This window comes from Phaenicophaeus curvirostris, chromosome 2 (assembly GCF_032191515.1).
Source record: "Phaenicophaeus curvirostris isolate KB17595 chromosome 2, BPBGC_Pcur_1.0, whole genome shotgun sequence".
NCBI classification, from domain to species: Eukaryota; Metazoa; Chordata; class Aves; order Cuculiformes; family Cuculidae; genus Phaenicophaeus; species Phaenicophaeus curvirostris.
This window is the reverse complement of record NC_091393.1, coordinates 40,295,189-40,319,507: the sequence shown is the minus strand read 5'-3', so window position 1 is coordinate 40,319,507 and position 24,319 is coordinate 40,295,189. Positions and strand designations below refer to the sequence as shown.

The 24,319-nt window shown below is 38.2% G+C and overlaps 2 protein-coding genes across 5 annotated transcripts in view; one reads left to right on the top strand and one right to left on the bottom strand.

Annotated features, from left to right (window-relative positions):
* CEP85L (centrosomal protein 85 like) overlaps positions 1–24,319 on the top strand; it is a 144,499-nt gene that overhangs the window by 84,938 nt on the left and 35,242 nt on the right. The gene's annotated exons all lie outside the window — the stretch shown is intronic.
* PLN (phospholamban) lies at positions 1,167–9,847 on the bottom strand. Its single transcript, XM_069851763.1, has 3 exons — positions 9,733–9,847; positions 5,554–5,588; positions 1,167–3,826 (listed from the first exon to the last, which is right to left on the bottom strand). The coding sequence occupies exon 3, from the start codon at positions 3,701–3,703 to the stop codon at positions 3,545–3,547; it is 159 nt and encodes a 52-aa protein (XP_069707864.1). The 5' UTR covers positions 3,704–3,826; positions 5,554–5,588; positions 9,733–9,847; the 3' UTR covers positions 1,167–3,544.

Genomic DNA, 24,319 nt, shown 5'->3' with positions numbered 1-24,319 from the left:
GGACTGCACTTACTGTTACATGAGAGATTATGGATTTCGTAGGACTTTGCAAATATTTTCTATTTGTATTCTGACAGACACTATTAATAGCCATAAAATACAGGTATGTGGTCTGTAATCTATAGTATATTAGTATGCTTCCAGATATGAACAAGAATTGTCTCTTAAATTGAATGTTTTCATTACTGTGCTCTAATTTTGACAGAGGATATAGGTAAAGTACTTCTTGGCATGATTGTGTATGTCTGACAGGATTATTGTTCTGTGTGCATTTGTGGAAAAACTTATTAAAAAAAGTTCTTCACGCTGAGAAGGCAAACATTTGGTGGATGTTTTGTAAAAAAATTGCTTAAACCTTTTCCACACTTGTCATTCCACTGAGTGATTCAGTTCTACAATAAGGGTAGTTATTGCTAAATTGATGCAGAAAAGTTAATGAAGAATGCAAATATGTTGCCCTCTGAACTGCCTTACTGATTAGTCTTGAGCAGAACAAAATTTCTAATTCCAAAATGGGTAATGTCTTCACCTACAGAAAAATGGATAAATTTATCAATATTTGCTGAAAAGCATATTCTTGTCCCAATTCAGCTTTTTCCCTGTGTAAAATAACCAGGGATGTTTGTAATTTGATTTTTTTGTGAGAGGAAGAAGGGGATAATAGTACCAAATTGTTGCCTGTTTAGCTGTCAATTAGTGTGTAAAATGAAATTAGCAAAAAGACGTAGCCTTGGGCACAGTGGAACAGAGAAATGAAAACTTAATCCAAGCTACATGCTGTGTTTGAAATTTTTATTATAGCTCATAAAAGTAGTGAACTTTCTGATTGCACTTTCATAAAATTCATTAGGATCACTTAGGTGCACTAGTTGGTGAGTGTAAATCAAGTATGTGGAAGTGATCTGGACATAGCAAAATAGGCAAGACTGCTGTTGAATACCAAATTAAAATAAACAGAGGTTTAAAGTATCAGAAGGCTGTGTGATTACTAGCTCTTTTTCACGCAACTTTAATAAGTATATGATAGAATACATTAATATATCTTAACAAAACTGTATTTAAGTGTCTTATTTTATGCATTAATATATTTTCAAGCAGTCATTTTAATAAATAAAAATACAGTAGATGTTAGTTTTAAAGCCCATATAATTATACAAAGAATAATGTACTATGTACAAAGGGTTTTATTTTCTGAATCTCTGGGTTCACTTGACATTTAGTGATACAGAGGATGGTAATGATTTTTCTGATCAGCAGAACCCTAAGACACAAAAGAACCGTACAGTACATGCAATTTATCTGGGTTGCTATAAAATAACAGTAGGGCATCCAGTTTATTTATACCTTGGTTTTGTTCTTATTTATTGTTTTTAAATAGTAATGACTTTTCAGGTACCGAAGGGGAAAGTGGTGGGTTTGCTTTTACGAGGGAAAGTGTTCTGATTTTTTTTTTAGCAATGCTTTGCTTTGTGCTTTGACTTCTGTATATTGCTGGCTTGTGAAAACCTATCAGCTCTATGTGTCTCAGAATGTATGTGTTGATATTTTACTCTTAGCATCTTTTTTAGTTCAGGAAGTTTTCTATACTGTGAGACTGATGTCTATTTCCAGTTGAAGTTTCTCGAAACACCTCTAAAGCAACTAAAACTGGAAACCCTTTAAAGAAGAAAGTGACTCTAGATTTTTCTGTTGGTTTTTTTTCCCTCACAGAAGTGGAGCACTGTGTTCATAGCTTTTCTTAAGAAGAAGGATTAATAGGGAAAGTGCTCGTACTAAAACCTCATGGCGTTTGGAAGAGTGGTCAGAATGTGTGAAATGGAAACTGATATTTGCATTGGCAGTTTGAATTAGTAATATTCAAATACTAGCTTGCAAGGGGGTGTTGCTTATCTCATCTGTGCTTGCCCTAATCCTCATATGGTAGCCAACAAATTTCCTTTAGTGATTAAACCTATTTCAGAGGTCTGGTGGCAGCATACATATTTGCCAGATAGGAAGTGCATTACCACTGGATTTGCTTGCTTTTCATAGAGCACATAGATTTTTCCAAAATTTCTTCCCTTTCTGCTCAGCTGTTCGTTATCAGCCTCTACTTGTGGTCAGAATACAATATTACTATAAAGTTGTATTGATTTTCAGTATTCATTGACAGGATTGCTTAAATAGTGTGGTATAGAAGGATGCGCGTTTAAAAAGCAGATGTCTGTTTGACCTCTGTCAATTGATTCTTGAACTCTCTTTGAATTTGAAAACTGTATAAGGTTTCTAGGATTTTATCTTAGTACCAGCAACATATTGAAGAGTTTGAAATCTACTGCCCAGTCTTATTAGTGACAACATTTGGAGTACAAAATTCATCTTTTATGTGTGTAGACTGTTTTACGTGTTGAAAAGATATTTCTGCAATGCTTTCCTGCCTGCACATAATGGTATCTGTAATTTATTTTAGGTAAGTACTTGCTTGTTCTCGAATGAGCAATTACAGTTGAGGGTGGTGGTGTTACTTGCATTTGTATGATAAACTTAGGTCACAGGAGTTAGTGACCTAAACCTTTTTGTTACCACATCAGCTATAAGCCACCTTGTATGACACTGGCAAATACCAAGTTTTCTGTAGTTTAAAACTAAGGGGAGTATTGCATAAATTACAGCAGACCATAATAGAGCTGTCCAAAGCCAAACATTAAGAACTCTGAGTATTATTTTTGAGTTGTGCCGATTGTCATGTCAGTTAAATGATTGTAGAAAATTAAATCTTTGATACCTGTGTGGTAGTGTCAGTTTTTCTGCAAGGAATTGTGAAAAAAAATTCTCAGATACCGCATAGTTCTGTAAGGATGCATGTAGTAAAAGATACTGTAAATTAAGTTGCCTTTTTTTTCAGATCCAAGTTTTGTGTGTGTGTGTACGCAAATGTTTATATATATGTAAGATCCCTTAAATAGGGAGAAAAGCATATTAAATAGTTTTTATTTCTGGGTTAGAAGATATTTTTAATTTTTTCTCATATTCTCTTAAGGCATTCAGATTCTTCAAATTCTTTCAGTGTTTTTTTTTTCAGTTGATAATGTAGAGAAGTAGCAACTTGAAGTAAGCAGAGCAGAAATTTCTTTGTGTAGGCATGGGCCAAATTTAGAACCCCTCCAAGGCTTAAGGATTTTCAGAGAATTTTAAAAACGCTCAGGCCCCCAAAAAGTGAAGTTTCTGTTCATGTGATTTTCTGGCTAAAACACTGAGAAAATTAACAGCTCCATGAAGAGACAGTACTTTACCCCATTCAGAAAAGACATCTCTTGACTGACACAGACAAATTAGGCCATGCACAGGTTTGTAACAACAGGCTCTAAACAGTGTTCTGCACAGAAATGTGTTTTTAATATACGTAGCAGGTAGTAAGAGAATAGTGCGATGGTTGGCATACAGCTCTAGTCCAAGTGCTTAGCCCCTCTCACAAGAGGATTCTTGCATTGGGAGTTGCGGGTGTAGGTCTCTCTTCCCTCTGGGGTGACTTTCCTAGAGGACAGTGCAGAAGAGTGCTGGAACTTCAGAGGAGCATCACAATGATACATATCAGCAAGAGGCAAATTAAAATCAGGCAGAAATTCACAAAGAGCTCTTGGAGCCTTTGGCGTGCTTGTGGGTTGACCTCAATAGTTGAGGCTCTCCTCAGAGCAGCGCGGGTTATGTGTTGGACCTTCTCCATGGCAACAAGAAAGCAGAGGGCACAAATCAGAGGTTTTAGGAGTGCAGGAAAGAAGAGAAGTTGTCAGGAACAGTGCAAAGTGCTTATTATCTTCTCTTTTTGTTTTAGACAGCCTGTGTGGAGCTGGGAAAGCAGGAAAGTGAAGAGTTAGAGATGCAGAAGTGAAGTGTTTTGTTGAGTGCAAATGGAGATTGTTTAAAAATTATAAAAAGCCTGAAATAAATAGATTGCCTTTACAGTGCTTTGTCTTAAAACAGAATTTTTAAAACTTTGCTTTTCAAGCCTGAAGGCAACCAAGCACCTGCTTCTTAGCAGTGGTGAGGAACTGTGAAATGGAAATTGTGGATGTGTAGGATTTACCCAGATCACTGCACTAGATTCTTAACTCTCCATCCTTCGCAGTCTGTGAAAAGGCCTTAGCTGATCCCCCTCCCACTGCCACCTCCCTCCCTACACTTTGTTTATTCAAGCACAGGTGAAAGCCTCGTGATATGACTACTGTCATAGACCTTTCAGTCAGGAGGTCTGGCTGTTATTGACCCAAGGAAATAATCTATTTTACCAGTACCTTATTCTAGAAAGGAGGAAAAGTATACATAAATTAAATCCCTATCTATTCATGTGTGCCAGATAAAGGAAGATCATTTCTTAGATATCTGCTGACCAAATTACGTGATGATCCTGACAAATTTGCTATCCGCAAATGTGTTTTCAGATGTGCTAAAATGGGAAAACCTTAAAGTGAAGTGGAAGTTTCTTTCACACTCCTCCTTTTTTAGTCCCTCCATGTTGGGCTGTAGAGTCAAATTGTACTGTATAATCAGAATGATTGTGCTTCCAGTGCCAGTGCTGGTATTTAGAAAGATGTTGAAAAGAAACCAGATTACACATGGATATTTTAATAACTTTAGAGGATTCCATGTGATGATATCTTCTCCCAAGATTGAACTTCAGATTTTGTTATGTTTTGAGCTCTAGTTGATCTTAAATTTATTATGAACAAAATACATGCCAGGAACTTCGTTTCGTATGACTGTAATTTTTCAGCTTTGTTTGACTTTACACTGTATCTGGGTTTGTCTATTTAAGCAGTTAGTGCTTGCCAAGTATATTCTGCTTAGCTCGTTGCTGGTCACTGTCTGCCCCAAGTGCAGTAAAAGCAAGACAGGAATTCTCAAGTGATTTGACTGAAGTCATATTCATTCTTCCAGCCCAACACAGGCTCGGGTGCATTAGGCTGTTTATCCTCATTTTATCCTCATCCAGACAAAGCACAGCAGATGAACCGCTAGTGGATTTATGCTAGTGCAGAAAAGTTTGCATGTCCAGCCAAGGGGCAAGGACCTGGGGTGTTGAAGTGCTCCCATAAAAAGCAGTATTGGCTGGTTGGGCATTGCAAATGCAAGGCCAGCACAAGTGGGGAGAGATAATGATGTCTCTTTGGAAGGGAAAAGTACTATTCTTCCCTTTGGAATGTGCGAGTGATGTTGCTGAGGGTGCAGGCAGTAGGTGAGAAGGCTCAGTCAAGCTGAGTCAGCATCAGCTGTTGGGGCAGACAACTGATACAAAAGGATCTTAAAAAAGGAAGGTAGCGTAAGTTAAAATGAGTACCTTTTACAGCTAGAAAATGGTGTGGAGAGGGGATGAAGGAAGGTAAGAATAGAGTAATTTGGTTTTCTTGACTTAACAGCTCAGGTTTTGGAAATTTTTGAAGCACCTATGTATTGTTTTACCTACTAAGTCTGTCTGTGAGAGAGAAGTTTTCTTGTAAGCAAAGGAAGCAAATTCTGTGTCTCTATTTCAACAAGTTTGTCTTTACAAGTGCATGGCTTCAACTAATAAACACATACCTTGCTTGTTAATCCTCCATGGCGCTGTCACCCACCTAAAGTGTGCATAAAGAGAAACAGATTCAGTAACACAGCTGCATATGGGTGGCTGTCAAGGTCAAAATGGACAGCCTGAAAAATAATAACACTGAAAGGAAGGCTAATCATCACCACAAACAGCAGCTGTTCTCTGCTGTTTAGACACCTGACTATGTTTTAGGTCACTATTAAGAAGTATTCTGCGTGTGCACACCACTCCTTTAAAGGAAAGTGTTGCAAAAAGGGCAAGGTATAGTTGACCTTTTCTTAAAGTCAGCATTGTAATTGTATGACAAGACCAAGTTTTCCGCAAGAGAAACCATTGGCTGCATTGCTGTGCCATTGCGTGTTTAGTCCAGCATTGTTAATGGATGGAAAGGCTCATCTTTAGCACAGTGCAGGAACAGGTCCTGTGTCAACCTCATGTGTTACTTTGTAGGGTATCCCCTACACCTTGGTGCCCTTGGGTAAGTCACCAATCACCATCATTGCTTCCCTCTTCACTGACGTGTGACTGTTTCCCTCATTTGTATCAGGATATTTTTATCTTTGTTCCCGGGTGTCCTTCACAATGAGAGGAGGTATGTGACCAAAGTTAAAACTGTGGACCACGCTTGTTCCTGGTGCAACTGCATTGAATCCATTGAAGTCACGCGGGATAAATTTGGCTCCTTTTGAAATGCCACAGCAATTTTAGACACAGTCTGTTTCCTGTCATATGTTTACTAAATGCAGCGGTGATATCAGTGCAATAGAAGAGGTTTGACATATTTGATTTGTTGCTCTCCCATACGACCTAGTGAAGCCCTCAAAAGGTATTGTTAAAAAGTAGTTAGCGTAACAGTCTCTTGCTTAGATTTTTACAATGATATGTGTCCAAAACCCAGTAATTTGGTTTCATCCATGGAAAATAATGTCTTAATAACCATAAACCAGTGATGCATAAAGTACCATTAAGTTATGTGATCCTTTGTCTAGTATGTGTTTAGAACTGTTCCTAAAAATTACTTGTACTAAAAAATACCTGTAGCTGTTTGTGTGAGCAGTATGATGCTCTTAGGCAGGAAGAGGTATTCACTGCATGTTCAGAAGAAGTAAGTTTAAAGCTTTGTGCATATGGTGCTAACTGAAGAAGAACCCTGCATGCAGCAGTTGTGAACTGAATTGAACCTAGAGCCCTTTGTCACCGTTGTGGATTGTGTAGCCCCTAGATGAGAAGACATTGCAGAGTTTTAAAGCTCTATCTGTGCATAGCAGTTATAGTTTATGTGTAGGTATGATTGTCACAATCGCTAATGTCACTGTCTTTTTCCAAGCTGCATTGCTTTGTTTCGAAACCTGCCGTAAAATGCCTCCTCCTCAGCAATGTGGAAAAACTGCAACTGAGACCTCGCAAGTCTGAAAAATCTCCTTTTTTGTGTGATGAAGATAAGGTTATGGAATTTGAGAAGTGCTGATAACAGGAAGAACAAACTCATTCTATCCTCCTTTTAACCTTTTGTTTTTGAAGCCTATTTTGTACTCAAGTGTCAATATTTTTAATGTGTTTGGGAGAAGATGGAGAAACCCTCACGCTTTAATTTAGACTCTTTCCCCCCTCACCTTATTAATTCATTACTCTCCCAGTCTGCCTTTTGACTAGCTTTGACTTTCTCGATATTCTAGAAGGAGGATCACCAGTAAGAGCCTTTACTTGTATTTCAAATCTGTAAGGATGTGAAAGGTATAGGTATTAAAGAAAATTACAGTGATGAACAGTTAAACACACTAGGCTTAGTGTTTTGGGGTTTGGAAGTCATCCGTGTACCTTGTGAATAGCCGGGACTTTTATATGTGTGGTGGTCCTGTTAACCTTTTTAGCAGCTCAGGGGGCAATGACATCGCATTGATTGAAAGAATATAGTAGATAATTAAAACTTCTGAGAAGTATTTTGATGCCGGGGAAGTACTCTTATGCCATGTATCAAGCTCTAGAAAGCAAAAGCAATCTTCCAGTTCTAAAATGTCCTGTAGTTTAGGGAATTTAGCTTTACTTTCCTGTGGGATATTTTGGGTTTCAGTTGGGGTATTTTTCTATTTCAAATCAAATTATTCTTAGAGCAAATAAAAAGCTGCTTTTGTAGCTATGCAGGTGTATCCCATACATTTTTGTTTGCTGATAGTCCAAAAAAATGAGTGAAAAGCACTTTTACGCCGAGTTTCATATTGTGTGATGAAGACACAATATTCCTAACCTCTTCAGAGGATGAGATATAAATGCAACTTGTTAAAACAGAAATGTGGTATAAACATAAATTTGAATCTTTCTAAATACAAATAGCATAGTTTTATTTGCTGTAAATTAACTGCAGTATTTCACATGTGATTTGTAACATTTGTCACCTGCTATGTAGTACGTGCTTCTGTCATGACTGTTGGCTCTTGTTACTTATGGTTTGGATGGCTGTGACAGGGGATGTTATTGGTGTGAAATTTTTTTCTATTTACCTTAAGACTGGAGCCACACTGTCTTCTTCTTTAAATCACCTAACTCTGTGACAGGATAAAACGCAGAAGAATACGTGTCTAACCTGCTGTAGCTATGGATACATTCTACTGAAGAGAAGCTGCCCTACAGCAGTGAAGTTTCTGTGTGTATGTTCTGGCTGTGCGTGTATGCATAAACCCTGTATTTTCAAAGGTACAGCTTTGCAGTGTAAGTGTTAGGTGAGAAAGATCTTCATGGTAGAATAAACCTAAACTTGTCTCTTCACTTCAAAATATGTTTAATGTAATTTTAGCCTCGAAAAAAAATTGGTCTGTCAGAATGTTCTTGCTCGTCATGGACATTGGTTTGAGCGCTCTGTAAGTCTGTAGTGTTCTTTCTGCCTACTAGAAACAGCTTCTGGAGAACTTCATACATAACTGAGTTTGCCTTAGCAGTAACAGAGCATCTGGACACTTGTCTATTCAAGACTGGCACAAGGTGGCTGTGCACAAAACTTAAGCACCTGCATATATTTTTGCTTGATGCTTACTGGTCAGTAATAGTAAAAGGAATTAGGTGTGTCTGTTTGGTAACAGGGAAAGCATGCCTTATAAAATTAAGGTCTGTATTAAGTCTCTCTTTCTAAGCCCAGAACCTTAGGTAGAATTAAATAGTAAGGTGTGAATTGATGGAAGGGGGGAGCATGATTATAGAGAGGAGAAATTCCTTAGAAACCCACATATTAATAAATCATACTCCTTTTAAAATTATTTGTATATCTAAATATTAAAATGTCTGTTATGTTATATGTTTCTGTTTGAGAAGCACTCTTTTTTTTTCTTTTTTTTGTTGGCAGTGATTTTTAAAGCTCGAGTTATATTTTGTTGTACAGTGTGTACATGCTTCCCTTATTTGGAAATAAATTGATTACTTTCTGCATTAAGAATTCAGTTCATGATATTACAGGTCCTAGCTAAATTATTTATCTGATATTGGAAGCGTTCTAGGACAAGTTTGGCAGCTACAATGTCCAGCAGGAGAAAAGAAATCTTTAAAGGAATTCAGTGCAAAAATGGTATGTGAATTTCTACAGCTTCAGCTGCTGTTTGACTAACATATAATTTTAGTTCCAGTACTGCTATAAACTGCTTAAAGGTTTTAATTAAGGGTAATTTTTACATACAGCAAAAACGTTTGCTCTCTCAATGTGTTAGATTAGAAAAACGCTTTTCTGAGTTAAGTGGTGATAGAGGTTTGCTTTTGCTGGCCTGTGGATAGGCAGATTTGGGGAAACAAAAAGTGTCTCTCCGAAACTTCAAGTGAATTACTCTCATTGTGGATTTTGTATTAAAAAAAACTATAAACAAAATTAATTAAATTTAAAAGGAGAGACAAAGATCTGAGGAAAATGATGAAAGTGTCTCACCTTCTGGTGTAATGCTGCCTGTATAAATAATCTACCCTAGGGCAGCTAGTGTCCCACCAGCATGGTGAAAAATCTCAGTTGCTTTTATTGCCCCTGAAATGTCTCCCACAGCATTATATTTTGAATGGAGAGCTGTAATGCCTATGTTTCCATACTTCTGATAAATTATAAACAGCTGTTAATTTGAGTAGATTCATTTTTGTAGAAAACTACAGCTCCAGTGCCTTGCTGTAAGAATTAAAATCACAGAAGAAGAGAGATTCCTTACCTCTGTTGTGACTTAGTGAAATGCACAGGAGCTTGCTCTGGGCTGTGGGGAGTGTCTGCAGGTCTCTGGCAACTTGTCCGAGTCTGTGACCAAGTTGTGGGAACAATTGAAGTAGACCGAGGGGGAAAAAAATGACAAAAGTTTTAGAGGCAGGGCTCCTGGTGTCATTCAGCAGCTCCCAAGTTGTGATTGGTCCGATTTCTGCCTTCTGACACAGGCAGCTGCTCCTCTATGCTTGTTCACAGCAGTAATACATTAAACACGTGCAACAGCTTTTCTCTGGTGATGGGAACTGTGTGCCAGGGAGACCACCTGCACAGCTACAGGATGAAGGAATCTGGGAAGTGCTTTGGTGGCGTAGTGAAGGGAGCTGCTTTCTTACACCCTGCTTTTTTTTGTTGTTCAGGGGGCTATTTTGGGCATTACTTTTGCTACAACTATGTTTCTTCATCATGAAAACCCTAAATCTAGTGTAGGTGATAACATTTCATATGGGGCTCTGACTTGGAACGTTTTTCTTTTGTACGAGGGGTTTCTTAAACTACATTTTCAGTATACATAGGTTTGATAATTCTGTTGCACAACTGGTGTTCCGTTTACAGTGTGTGTTTTTTTCAATATCATCTTCTGACAATGCCTGAGATGAAGTAATTTTTCTGTATTTTAAGCTTCTTCCATCCTTTCAAATTAATTTGTGGGTTAGAAGATTATCTTTTTTTCCAAATCTGGTATATTTTAAGTTCATCTCTGAAATTTATCATTGCTGTATCATTTTAAGTATTTACCTTTCCTTTGAAACACACCCACCCCTTTTCCCCCCTTCCCTCTTTTGGTGACTGGAGACCATCAAAGTGACTTTTGAGAACCCTTTCTTTTTGGTTGGATAGGTGTAGCGGCTGGATGCTACTTGGCATGTTGTCTTATGTATTTTATCCTGTGTTGGGAAATGACAAATGAGACCAAAATGCATATATGGAGTTGGTTTCATGCAGTAAAGTGGGAAGTGGAGGATTTGCTGTGAAAGGACTGCATCGTTGAGTTTGTGAGCATCGAGCATCAAGCTTAGTACGTGGATGGAACTGATAGCCTGTGCCTTTTCCTGATTGGGAAATTGCAGGCAAAAATACAGAAGCTCAGCCTAACTTAGAACACTTACAGATACAGTTTTGATGATAATTGTTTAGCATAGTTTAGTGCTTGACTTTAAGCAGGAGACTGGACTTGGTGAGGATTTTTGGGTTTTGTTTAGTTCACTTTGGTTTTCATTCCCTATAAGCCCTGCTATGATTTGTGCTGCAGACCAGAGACTAAAAGACATTGGAGGAGATGTGCCACCTTGTTCCACGTTGAGCTCTTCTATTTCTGTAAATAAGGTTCTGTTCCTCTACAAAATTGTTTACAACATAGATGAAGTTAGAAACTTTCTTTTAATGTAATAAATTCGCCCACTTTCTGTTAACCTGTAATATCAAACCCAGGAAATGTAGGGTCACATATTTCAATTGAAAGTTAATTGAGTATCTGCACAGTGAGGAGTGATAGGTCTTTACCAGCGCAGAGGGTTTCATAATTCATTTATAATGGCATTATTAACATTATAAATCTCTCACAGTCAAGCAAACTGTATTTGCCCTTTTCAGGAGGGGAGTTTATCGTGTGCTGTCATCCAGCAAAAGCACTGCTATCATTACCTTGTTTGCTTTTTGTAAAATGGAATATGAAACTTTTACTATTGAAATTCACTTTTGTACTTTATTAACAGTCCAACACCCAGCACTGCAGTAGCTGCATTGCCAGTTCCTCTCTTTTACCAAGTCACATGTTACTTAGTTACGCTACACCAAATTCTCAGATTTTTATGTTGGTGAACTGGACCTAATAATAATTTTGGAGCTTTCTAGAAATTGGATACCTTAAAAGAATGCTGAATTTGCTTGTGAGCTGCTGAAACAGTGATATCTTAATCTTCTTTTTAAAGAATGACAATTAAATATGTAAGCTAAGGCATTCATAAAAATAGTATGATCAGAAATATAATGCATGCACTCTATAAATGTCTAACTTGGATAAGAAATTTTAGGATTGAAAATATATCCATTAAATAACAATGACATGCACAAATTCAGACTGCATGGGTGTTGTAGATCCTGTATTGATGTTGTTTCTCTGATGACAAGCTTGTTTGGGTACCCTCTCTTGAGAACATTTTTCTAGTTATGTTTTCAGAGGGCTTTTGATGGGGTTCTGAGACTGATGCGAAAGTGCTGCTCATGGGACATGTTAGCCTAACAGGTACAGGCAGTATATATGAGGACATTATTGTACTGTTTGATTCATCCCTGGTTGAATGGGTCCAGACACCCAGGGATATCAGAAAGGAAAAGCTTTCAAAAAGAAATCTGCGTTGGAGGTTCTGGTCTGGTTTATTTTGTTCTGGGGAACAAAAATGTGCAGCTGTTGCTTGCTTGACCTTAAATGGAGATGATCTGGGCTTTCTCCAGTGGGAATAGAAGTCTGCCACCAGAGCATGTCTCTTCTCATAAATTTATTTGGAAATCCGGTTGATGTTTGGGATAATGTCCAAAAAGAGACATCTTATACTTCAGCATACCAGCTCCTTTATTTAAATAATTCTATTCTCATTGGCAATAATTTCTTGGACTATTTTTTTCCTTTTGTGTGCTAGTTTTTAGAATTCCAGCTGTAGGCACTATCCACCTGTACACCCTATATGAACCATAACCCAAGTCCGGTTATTTATAGTACATAAGTAAAAGAAATTCAGCAGTAGGTCTGAGTACTGAAGTCAGTACATTATTTCATGGTGCTGCTCCATTTTTCTTTCATACTGGAAGTGCACCTTTACAATATCACACTGCTAATGTTTTTGTGTTGCACATGTTTGGTTTGAAAGTAACTAAAGATGAAGAGAAGGGAGAAGTGGGTGCTCCCGCAGATGCGCATTGGTTTATGGATATTTGGCTGATTTCAGTATTGAAGCTCAATACTAGTATAAGATCTTTCCTTCTGTGGCCAGTATTTTTCTGGCCTGATTCCAAGATGCTTCCTGCAGCATGCGTAATTACATGTAGCCATACAGGTATCAGCAAATGTGGCTTGTGAGACACTTTTTGTTGATCTCCGCTAAGGGAGAGGACACAACTAGTATACCTGTCAGTTATGTTTATGCTACAGGTTTAATACAACTTGAAGAGAGATCAGAGTTTTTTTCTTCTTTCTAAAAGTACAGGAAAAGCATTGTTTTCAGAAGCGTGAACAGCATTCTAGATTTACATGAGGTAAAGAGATAGCTTAATCAAGAGATAGCTTAATTAATTGATGTATGGTAACTTATTTTTTATGCGTTTGAGTTTTCTTCCTTGAATTTTGTAGATTAATAATCCATATGTTTGTATGTTCTACCTTATGCCTCCTTTAATGCTTAACTGACTTCAGTGATTCTCACTCACATCTGGAATCTCAGTATTTCTTCTGATGTATGTGGACAAAGTTGCCTTTCTGAGGCTGCAAGTTTTCCTGCTTCTGTAGTAAGACTTACAGTCGCCTTAGCATTATAGAATAGAAAACAGCTCTGCTGAGAATCTAGGCTTTGCATCGTGTTAGTTTCCTCTGGGACAAGAAGTGTTTACTTTCCCTAAGCACTGGACAGTCATTAAATTAGTTGGATCTTCACATTTTGTTCTTCATTATAAACAAGGTGAATTTACTTTTTGAAACTGCAGTTTGTAAAGTGCACTTTTGCGAAGCGATTAAAAAATGGTACAAAATAGATTAATAGAAAACCAAGTTGGACTGAAATATTTCTCATTTTGAGAATGCTGAAGGCTCTGGCAGGACTAGTCATCTGATTTGATACTAACCAAATACGGTTTTGAAAAGGTCAGCTTGAATGTTTTCATTTCAGTTGCTGTTACTGGCAGGAGCTTTTAGCTGTTAAAGTAGATCACAGGGCTCAGAAGTGTATAACGCCTGTTTGTTGTCTTTGATGCTTTGACCCAGTGTTAGGAGAGAAGTAGAGGAACAAGAAATTTTGCCTGGCTCTTGCTCTGAAAATCCACAATGGCCTTCCATTTCCCATACTTCCATAGGGAGCATTTATTTCACTTGGAAGCAACAGATTTTGCACAGACTTGCCCCATGCAAGCTTTTTATTTTGCAACAAAATATTGATAGCACAAAAAGCCATGCTCTTTCAATTACCTGGTTGCTTTCATATCAACAAAATGTACTTTTTTACTAGGTTAATGAAGGTCAAATAGTTGAATACTAGCAGTTAATTGCAGTGGCACAAAGTGTCTTCAAAATAGCAGCGTGATACAGAATGGAAGACTTTTTTGTTTCTAAGAAATGCCTGGGAGAAATGTATTTTGGTGTTCACTGGTGTTCTCATTTGGTTAAGCTGAGTAATATGCTTTGGGTGGTGTGCCGAGATTCTTATACCTAAGAAACTGTGTTGAGTGTCTTTGAGATAAACTGTTCTAGGAAGCACAGAGATTAATTGTGTTATTTGACATGCTGTGAGTGATGGATGAACGGTGGGACAAAAGCATACAAAGGAGAGATAAAGCTGAAAGACCACGTTCCAGTTGCCAAGTGGTGGTGCTGGATTATCTCCACTTAAACAGTAACTGCAGAATGGAGGAGAAATGATTAAGCTTTAGGTTTAGCTGCTACCTATCTTCAGCTGAAGGTTGTCCTAACAGAAATGCAGAAACATTACCCAAATGATCAGTGTGTTAGCAGCATTTAGAAGCGGGAGGATTCTGTTGTGCAGAGTATTGCAGTGATCATCCTCACGTAATGTGGAGGGAGAGCTTGTCCTCAACATCTTGCCTCCCTCAGTTCTTAATTTAGATCAACATAGAGATTGCATAAATCAGACATTTAAAGGGTTTTAAGGCTAATTATTAGTTGGTCCTACTTTGAGATGTGGGACCTTTCTTTCTCTTGATTGGTGTTAGAAAATGCCGTGCATCTTCACGTATTTCTTCTGCTTATTTCCTGCCTTTTTTTTACCTATGAAGTGGCTATAAGTAAGACTAGCACAGTTCCTGTGGTGAATGTCAGCTATCTTATCACTTCCTTTCATAGTTAAAACAATAACGTTTTTTATTTATTTATTTATTTTTACTTCATTGGAAATCACTGAGGTTTTATTTAGGTAGCAGAATGTCCTTTCTTCAGAAATAAAGTGCTGTTTCACATTTCCATATGCAGGGGAAAAATGCTGTATTTTAAAACCAAAATTTTGTATCACTCCCAGCACCCCAGAAAATAAAGATCCCAAACTCTGTCACTTGAGAATTTGAGTTACAAAACAGTGTGCCAAAATAAAAACATTGCTCTACTCCTCTGGTTCAGATCATCTCTGAGTAACAAGAACAGATTTCCTGGTTTTGCAAATATTTTCGGACTGTCTGTTTTGTTACAGGCAGCTGCTTCCTCATGGAAGTTCTGTTGTCACTCACTGGAGCGTGGAAACTTTGTCATGTGTAGTCTCACAGATCCTTTTGGCTGTAGCTGCCTGGCGACAGAAGTGATGTGAAGAACTTTTCTTCCTGCTTTTATGACTTTCTTGCAGAAGAAACTATTTGCTTTCCTCTTTTTGTGACCTCTACTGGAAATGAATTGGTCCTGAGGTTTTGAAATACACTCCTTTGTATCAGTTGGTTAAATGAGTATTTGGTATAAAAATAGTATTGACTGTGCATTTGAAAATGAAAACTAAGGCAGTTTCTTCTGAAACATGGACTTTGCCACGTTCCAGATGAGCCACCTCCTTCTGTGTTAAAATACAGTTGCCTTACTCGTGTTACATTGGCAAGAGACTAAATCTATAGTTTGGGTTTTTTTCTTGCAATGAACTGCAGCATTTACATTAAATTCAAAGCGCTTCAGGCTGCAGTAACTCCTGTGTGGATTAAAAGTATGCAGTTAAGGATATCCTGTTGTACTTAATTAGTTTAATATAGGAGCTACCACTGTTAGGTGGTATATAGGGTTATATAGCTGAAAAACACACCTGCTTGGATGTTCGGTAGGACCTTTTCAGCCTGTAGGACTACAAGGACAAAAGTATAGTGACTCTTTTCAGTTCCCTACAGACCACATGAGCTTTCTGATGCTTCCTTCAACCTATGGAAGATTTTGCAGATTACCATTCATCTTAAATATAATACAGTGCAGAAAGGTGAACTGAGAACTAGCAAGCCTTTTGAGTTTGACTGGTGGATAGAATGTGGCTTTGAAGGTGGATTGGAGTTTGGATAAATGGTGATTTTTGAATCTCATCCATGTTACCAGATTTGTGCATGTTTTTTTTTGTTTGCTTGTTTTCAAAGACTGTAAGAAATCTATTTTGAACTTCAATCACAGTGAAAGTAGTAAAAGAGGTGTATGTACAGCTAGTTGTTATTGAGCCAACTTTTAGTTCTCCCCAGATATTCGGTATTATTAATGAACTCTTAGACAGTGTACTAGGAAGAGTTTACTGCACGTGCCCCACTTCTTGCACTGGCTCATCACTGCACTGGGAATCATTTTCCCCTCTTATTCTCTCAGTATTGGACACAAAAGCATCAGGAGACCTGCTTATGTATGTGACATTTTCCAGCACGATGACAACCAAATTCGTATCCCATCGAACAGAATATGCAGCTTTGTCTCTAATTTGGGTCCAATGATGTTCTAGATGGATAAGACCTCATTTTTCTTTTTAATTCAATCAAAGACTTCATTCAACACATGTTGATTTTTCTTTAGGCAGTCTCATTTGTATCTGTTAAAACCAATATTTTGCTTACAAAATGATTTTCACACTAGAGAACCTACTGTGTTTTGATGCTTTCTGGAGAGCCTTGGAAGGATTGTCTTTGCTTTTCTCAGTTTCCTTCCTGTAGAATGAGAATTATAAGGCAAGTCGTCTTTTTAAGTTACATTGAGACCTACAAGTGACAGATAATAATTGCTGGTGATGGAAGTGATACTTATTTTTTAGTGTTAGCTTTTTCTAGCATTTCTGCTTTTATTAAGAAGGTGCTAGGGCTCCCCTCCGCAGCTTATCTCCTAAGGAAGTAAAACACCTTCACACACTGACACGGATGTTCAAATGCACCCTTACATCATCCTGCTACTTTCGTTAGAGACAAGTGTGTTTCAAGTACCCCTCATAAACTCAAGTGGGAAAGGTTCATAATCTGGATTGAAGCCAAACAGTTTAAATATCTGTCACTTATTCTCCACCCAAATTGTGTGACTACCTTCCATACTTGTGCAGTTCTCAGTTTCACAGACAGTCCAGTGTTAAACTGGCTGCACTTCTGCTGTTGGTCAGTGACGCAGAAGTTTCAGGCCAGGGTTTTCAGATGTCTGGCTTTTAGATTTCAGGACTTGATTTGTCAGAAGCGCAAAGCCTCTGTAATTTGCTCTGAAATTTAGAGTCCAGCAGATATATGGTGTCTCCATGTGAGGTGTAAAATTAAAACTGAAATTAAAGTTTGAATTAAAATTTAATTATTTTTTTCCCAAAATTCTGGGGAAGTTGACGAAATAACTGTTGCTGACATGATGACTTGTGATGTTATGTGATGCTATGATGCATGACGCTATGATGATATACAGGGATGGGGGTAGAATCCCTGCCTGAAGCCATGGAAATCTTCTCACAGTAGGTCTATGTGCTATCCTGCTTGGTTTACTGGACGCAACACAGCTAGTGCCTCCAAGGGAGAATTCCTGCAGTGGGGGCAGAAAACACGAGCATGCCTCTCATTTTTCCATCTGCTGAAGTTTTTCGATGTAGTCACCAATAAATTTAAATGAGTACTGTACTCGTGTTGTACAGAGCTCTGATATCCGTAGACCTTATTAAATCTGCATGAGGCTATTTTTGTAGAGAACTTTTTTTTGTCTTCCTATCCCAAGTAAGGTCGTTTAACTAAATCCCCTAGTTGCTGCTGTTTGTAGAATATTCTTGTATTTTTTCCTTGTCTCTTTTTAATATGTATTCGTGGTATTGAGAGCTGGAGAAGAACGAAGGGGAAGAGGGATTTCTTTGTTTCTGCTTACTGTTTTGTTTTCTCAACCTAAAATGAAGTGTAAAACAGTATATTACCACATCATCTTTTCCCCATGTGCTATCAGTTATAACGTGTACAGAAGCTGCATCTGCAAAAGTTGAAATACACAGATTCAAGTAATTTGGCTAAACTCAATTCTTTCTGCAAGCGCCCATAAAGATCAGTTCTGGATTATAATATTTAAATGAAGTGTGTTTTTCTGAGTTTGTGTGAACACTTGGATTTGTAGTAATAAAAAGTATTTTCAACATTGCTGCTTTATTTTTGTACGAGGTTTTTTTGGTTTTAACTTCAGTTAAATCTGGTGAACGTTACAGTCATGGCTCATGTTTCTTTTAAAGTTTTTTTACAAACTCAAACAAATGGAGTGCAGAAGAAGAGAGACTCAGTTTTCTGATTCAGGGCCCAGCACCCTTCACAGAATCTAAAGATCATCAGTTTGAAAAATTGGGGCCCTTCATAAGGAATTTGTAGAGCATCAGTTTTCTCCAGATGTATACACCTGCTTCATGTCAAATTCAGAGTGACTTACCTGTCTCTCAGTAAGTTTGCAGGTTTTAAGAGAATACGATGTTTTGTGTTTGTTAAGTTCTTCTAAATTTCTTTCCCAATTATTGCACACCAAAGAAATTTATTTGGGTTCCTCCCCTAATATTCCTCCAAGCTGCACTCTTTTCATTATCCTCCTGTTGCAGAGGGCTCCTGTCAGCTTCTGTGCAAGACTGAGGGGCAGCTCTGCTCATCCTTGCAGAGTCCATACAGTCTGGCAAAAAATAGATAAGTTTTGCTTGCTTTCTAGGTAATTTTTTGTGTCCATTCTTTTTTGGACATGAGGAAGATTAGTATGTAATGTCTGAGCAATCAACACTGGCCTTTAGTAAATGGGTATTTGTAAATAATTAACAATATAGATTTAAGATAAAGGTTTTTATAAATGATCAGACCTTGGCTGAGGATGACTGCTGTATTTAACTTGATTTGTGACTTACCTTGTCTTCCGAACTACTCCTTTTTCTATTTTTTTTTTTTTTTACCTACTCCTGTCTTACCTGTACAGTTCATAAAATTGTGTAGTGGCTAACATATGTCCTGTGTTTGTGCAGCACTTAAAATAGTGATCTTTTTGTGGGCTCTGAATTACTTTGGTCACTGTTTGGCCATGCTGCTTTCCAGGCCAGAATTGAAAACAAGAAAAATCAGTTTCACAGTGAAGCTTTCACTAAAAGCTTCAAAAAAAGTTTAAAGTTGTTCTCCTTCTGGAAGCTCTGTTTCATCCCCAGGATTTAGGTTTTTTGCTTGTTTGGTTTGGGTTTATTTAAGTAAAGAATATTTGAATTTAAATGTAATGGGAAGATAAAACGAACACTTAATAAAACAAGTGTTTCTATACTTAGGAGAGACCTAGTTGTTATCGGTGGAAAATTCCAGGCACTGTTGGTTTTAACGTCATATTAAGTGGCACCTAGAAGTGTTTTGTGTTCATAACATTTGCCAGAATATAGTTGGAAAGGATTTTTGACAAAAATAATATTGGTGTTGCATGGAGCATAAAGGAATGTTATAACAACACATAAAAGCAAGAGAAGTGTAATTGTTCATAGGATGATAAGCAGAAACGGGGATATCATCTAGCCTGCAGCTCTGGGACTGCAGCTTTCACCCTTGAAGAGCATAGTAGCTTAAGGTGGCAGAGATAAAACCACGGAGGACTGCTGAGAGGCTGCAGCCTCTTGTAATGAGACTGACTGTAACAACATGCATCTGTGGGGATCTCACAAAGTCTCTTCAGAGTTAGCATATTGAGTTCTTAGTTTGTTATTGAGGTTTTTCCATAATACCACCAAGGATGCTAGAGAGAGCAAAACCTTGCCAGTTAAGTGCTGGCCACCATTCCGGTTCACTTCCCTTACTAATCCCCTGTTATATTCCTGTTTTATTCAGGAACCCTTGCTGGATGCAGATTCTGAGCACATACAGGTCTTTCACACATACAGTCTGAATGTGGTCTAGGGCTGCTGGTCCTGTGTACACTCTGGTAATTCGGATAACCAGCACAGGACTATTTCAAAAGATAAGAAAGTGCAGGAGGCTTTTGATTTTATTTTCTTTTCCCACCTTCACGTGGAGGTTCCTTTACTCAAACTGATTGCGTGTCTAAACACCAGGTCTTGGCTGGTAACTTGACAGTGAGACAGCAACTGTATAGTGGTCATTTTTCCATATTTTAGAAAATATTCAGTCCACAAACTGATATTTTTGGAGGATTTGGCGCTGGCTGTAGTTGAGATAATTCAGCTTGTGGTTCTGTGTTCATACTAATCCAGCACAAAGCTGTACCACTGCAAAATGTGTCATCTCCTACGCCGCTTTTCCACTCAACAGTGTGTGTCAGCGCTAGATTTCATATGGCCCTGTACAACGATTCTGATGGGAGCCTGACCTGGATGTGTATGGGGTGGAGGGAGAGTGTAGGACTAGGTCTGTCAGAAAGGAGCTGAAAGGTATGAATGTTTGAAGTGGTGAGAAGGGACAAGAGAACAGGCCCCCTTCCCTTTGATAGCAGTGTAAATTTATGCCACATTTAAGTGACCGTACACTTGCTATCAGAAGCTAGTAACTAGGTCATCATTAGCAAAACTCTGCTTTTCATTATTATTTTTTTCCTCCTTGGTGAATAGCATAGCTGACCTTAGCATTTGTTTTCTCCCATCTCTCTTAGTATCCCAGCAACCATGTACTTGCTATGCTTTGCTCTTAATTCATTTGTAAGCTGTTGTGCTAAGGGATCATTCTTCCCTATCTTGCTGTGGTTATCAGACCTGACCTTGATACAAGTTCAGAAGCCTCAGCTGCAATATAAACCATGCTGGGGAAGAAATAATTGTACAAATAAAAGTAACTCATAGGACAGTCAAATTCCTCCCTGATGCAGGTCAAGTCCATGAGATCTCTAATAGAGCGTGTAATGCCTTGTGTGCGATGGGAATTTAATTTGTGAAGAAAGCTTCAACAAACAGTCTTGAAAAAAGTTTAATGGCTAAAGGGAGCACTACTTTTTGGAGACATGTAATTGCTGTTACTGTTTATTTTTTCATTTTTGAAAGCTTTCTGCTTTCTAAAAGATACAGTGAGTGTTATCTGTAAATAGCATTAGTTTTGTTTTTTTTTTTCTTGGACAGACTTTTAAAAGTCATACAACAGATGCATTAATGCAATTCCATCTAACTGCGAGAGGCATGTTGCCCTCCCTGTTGCAGAACAGAACAACTTGTTATCACAATTTTGAACACTTGCTGGAGAGAGGAAAAGGAGGGTGTTAGTGCTCTAGCAAAGAACTTAATGTGCTTTCTTTGTAAAGCCCTGGGTGATATTGCAATGCCAAACTGAATGGATCTGATTCTGTTATGGAAAAAAACCCCAAACACATTAAAAGGATGGGAGGGAAATTGTCCTTTTTTTTGTATTATTTAGCCAGTTTCGAGATTCCAAATTACCAACACTAATTTCGACTAGTACAAACTGGGAAAAAAACAGTGCATCAGTTATGCTGGGTGCTTATTCTACAGAAATACTTTGTGTAGCATCCATGTAGTTCAACTGCAGCTATATGCTTTATCAGGTGAGCCCTTTCTTAAGTGAGTTTTTATCTTGGTTTTGGTTTATAAGGTTGGAGCCTAGCTGTGATTCTTCTCTTAGTGTAGTGTAGTCAATTCTGTCCTTAGTCACACATTTTTGGTCCCAGCATAATTTAACCGTAACAGTTTAGAAGATGTCCTGATGTGTCATGAAGTAAGGACAGTTTCACCCGTTAGTTCCAAAAATTTTTTCAGTGTAGATCCTACAGTCTTAAAATCTGAATCTTCTTTCAATCGTGAGGTGCTTTTGCTATTTTGTTTCTCCTAATAATCTTATCCCACACTGTCATATCTCAGTTTTCATTCCATCAATTTGTGTTTGTATGAAGCCTCAACCAGAAACAAAGTATATGCTGGCATGATATGAAATCATCGTGTCTTTTCAGCCTTTGTGGTATTTAGCTCTTTATTCATTAATTACTATTTATGAGCTTTTTAATTATTACAGCTGATCTTCTTTGAACATGTTGTACTATTTAGTGACTTTATGATAGTACGATGCCCAGAATCAAATGTGTTCTTCCAGCTGGGTTTATGCCAGACCTATTTAAAGTCACTGCTTTCCTCACCCCCTTTCTCTGTGACCTGACATAGCATATATAGGCTATCCAGACCTGCTTTAAGCATGTTTTCAGGGAGGTTAATCTGTGAACTCCTGTCGAGTTCTCCATGTTAAATATGCTCCCTCTTGTATTAATTACTTTGCATATCTGTATAAACTATGTGTTTGTGATTTTTTTCCAAGCGTTAGTGATTTTTTGATATTTTTCCCTGTGCTGGATTTTACCACTTGCTGTTGGCATTGCTAACCTCTGTGTTATGTCTGTATTGCTCAGTACCTCACAATTAGATGTTTTCAATTTTGATTTAATCATGTCCTCCTGCTCCTTCTCATTAAATATTCACCGGAGCAGGTCACATGTTCCACAGCTGGAATAAAGGTGCAAGGGCATGGTCAGATGTTTGCTCCCAATGACTGCTGGGCATTTGTGAAAGTATAGTTAAATGTGATACAGCTTAGGTGTTGCTGCCAGGAGTTGCAGTGATTATATCCTGCTGAGTAGGAACACTGTCTGTAAGATGAAGCAGAATGGAGCAGTAAATAGATGGTGGTGAAATACAGTCACCACAAGTCAGGATTTCTTGATCCAGCCCATAGCCTTGCTTTTACCCATCTGGGAATCTGTTATAATGCTTCTTTGTAACTCTTCATCCTAGTGCATTTCAGCAACTCACAGCCTCTTTCTATAGAAATGATTCCTTGCCCTTTTTTACAAGTAATTTAAAATTAGGGCCTGATTCCACAGCTGCAGCCTCCTCTTGCTTTTCCTGCATGAGAGCGTCTAGCCCTGTCGTGTTTTGCTGGTAAGAAGATGGATGACCCTGTGGGATTGTCTGAATTAAGGGAGCTGTTGTGAAGCACTTGACCTGATGTTAGGAAGAAACCTGAGTGGGGAGGAAGGAATGGGTAAAAACTTCTTTCCTTACTCAGGGCAGGCGAGCAGTTGTAAAGCTAATCGGTGACCGCTGCTGTGCCTTTACAGATCTCATCCTTTTCCCATCACAGGGGATCAAAGAGCAAGAGGCTTTGCTAGTAATAGTGCATCTGAACTTTCTGCTGCAACATCCACTTATTTCTCCCTCATCACCCAGTAGGGCGGTAGGGCAAGTGCCCTGCACAGCCCATTGGGACACTCCTGTTTCCTCTGTTGTCAGTTGAACAAAAGGAACCACGTGTGCTCCTCCTGACATTGATTGTGTCAATTCTTTGCCTTGAATTAGCTGTGGATGCAAGGAATTCTTTCTCCTGAATAGCGAATGACTAAAATGCAGTGAGAGAAGAATGATACCTACAGAGGGGGATTTATGATGGAGCAGGGCAGTGCAAGTAGTTGGCTGAAAGGGAACATTCAGTTAGCAAAGATTTTGGTGCTCTGCTGGCTGTTAGTAATGGGCTGTGAAAACTTTATAGTTGTAGTATAGATGGTGCTAAGTTATTTAAACTACACTTTTCAGGGGGAAAATGTCCTTTAAAATATTTTTTTTGACATTTTTGGACTCTTATCTTTACTTTGCCATACAGCATGTTACATGGAATGCTGTGCTACTCTATGTGCTGAGATGCTGAATTGCTTCAGGCAGAAACTATGTGCATGTTGGAGACGATAATTTTAATTAGTACAATTAAAACCCTAGCCATTATTGAGCTAAGTTATCCAGATGTTGTTACCCTCTAGTCCATTCCCACTGTTAAGAAACATGATGAAATTGGTCAGCAATGTGTGTTGCAGCAATAAATATTTGCATATAGGCCAGTACAGCAGAGATTATTTTTTTCCCAGCAGCTAGCTGTGCCTCAGCAGTAACTTGAAGACTTGCCAGGTTGTGAAAGTCATGGCCAAGCCCTTGTTGAAAAACAAGCTAGCGAGGAACTTTGGATGCCACTGTGTGAAGGATAGTCTTAACTGAACAGATGTCTGCAGTCCCAAGACTGATACTCTTGGAAGAGATGCCAGGCGACAAAAATAGTTGTGTTTTCTAGCAGATGGAAAAGAATTATATTTGTTTCAAGGTGGTGTTTTCATTTATAATAGTGGAGTATTCAAGTTGAGGACTTGGAGTTGTGGAAGACTTTATGTAGGAGTCATAAAAGTGTATCTTGCTTTCACTTTTTGGTTTATTGTCCTTAGGAGATGAAATAGTCAAATGTAAGTGGACCACTTGTATGTTGCCACACCATTCAGAGCAACTAGAAAGCTGTTTGGAGTAGTCAACACTATGTGCTCATAAATGAGTGAAGTGTCTTGTTATTCTGGGAAGTGCGAAGTATTTTTAGCATACTCTTTTGAAAAA

What these genes read in the sequence shown, in the direction of transcription:
- PLN (XM_069851763.1), bottom strand. Translation starts at nt 3,703, where the DNA reads ATGGAGAAGGTCCAACACATAACCCGCGCTGCTCTGAGGAGAGCCTCA.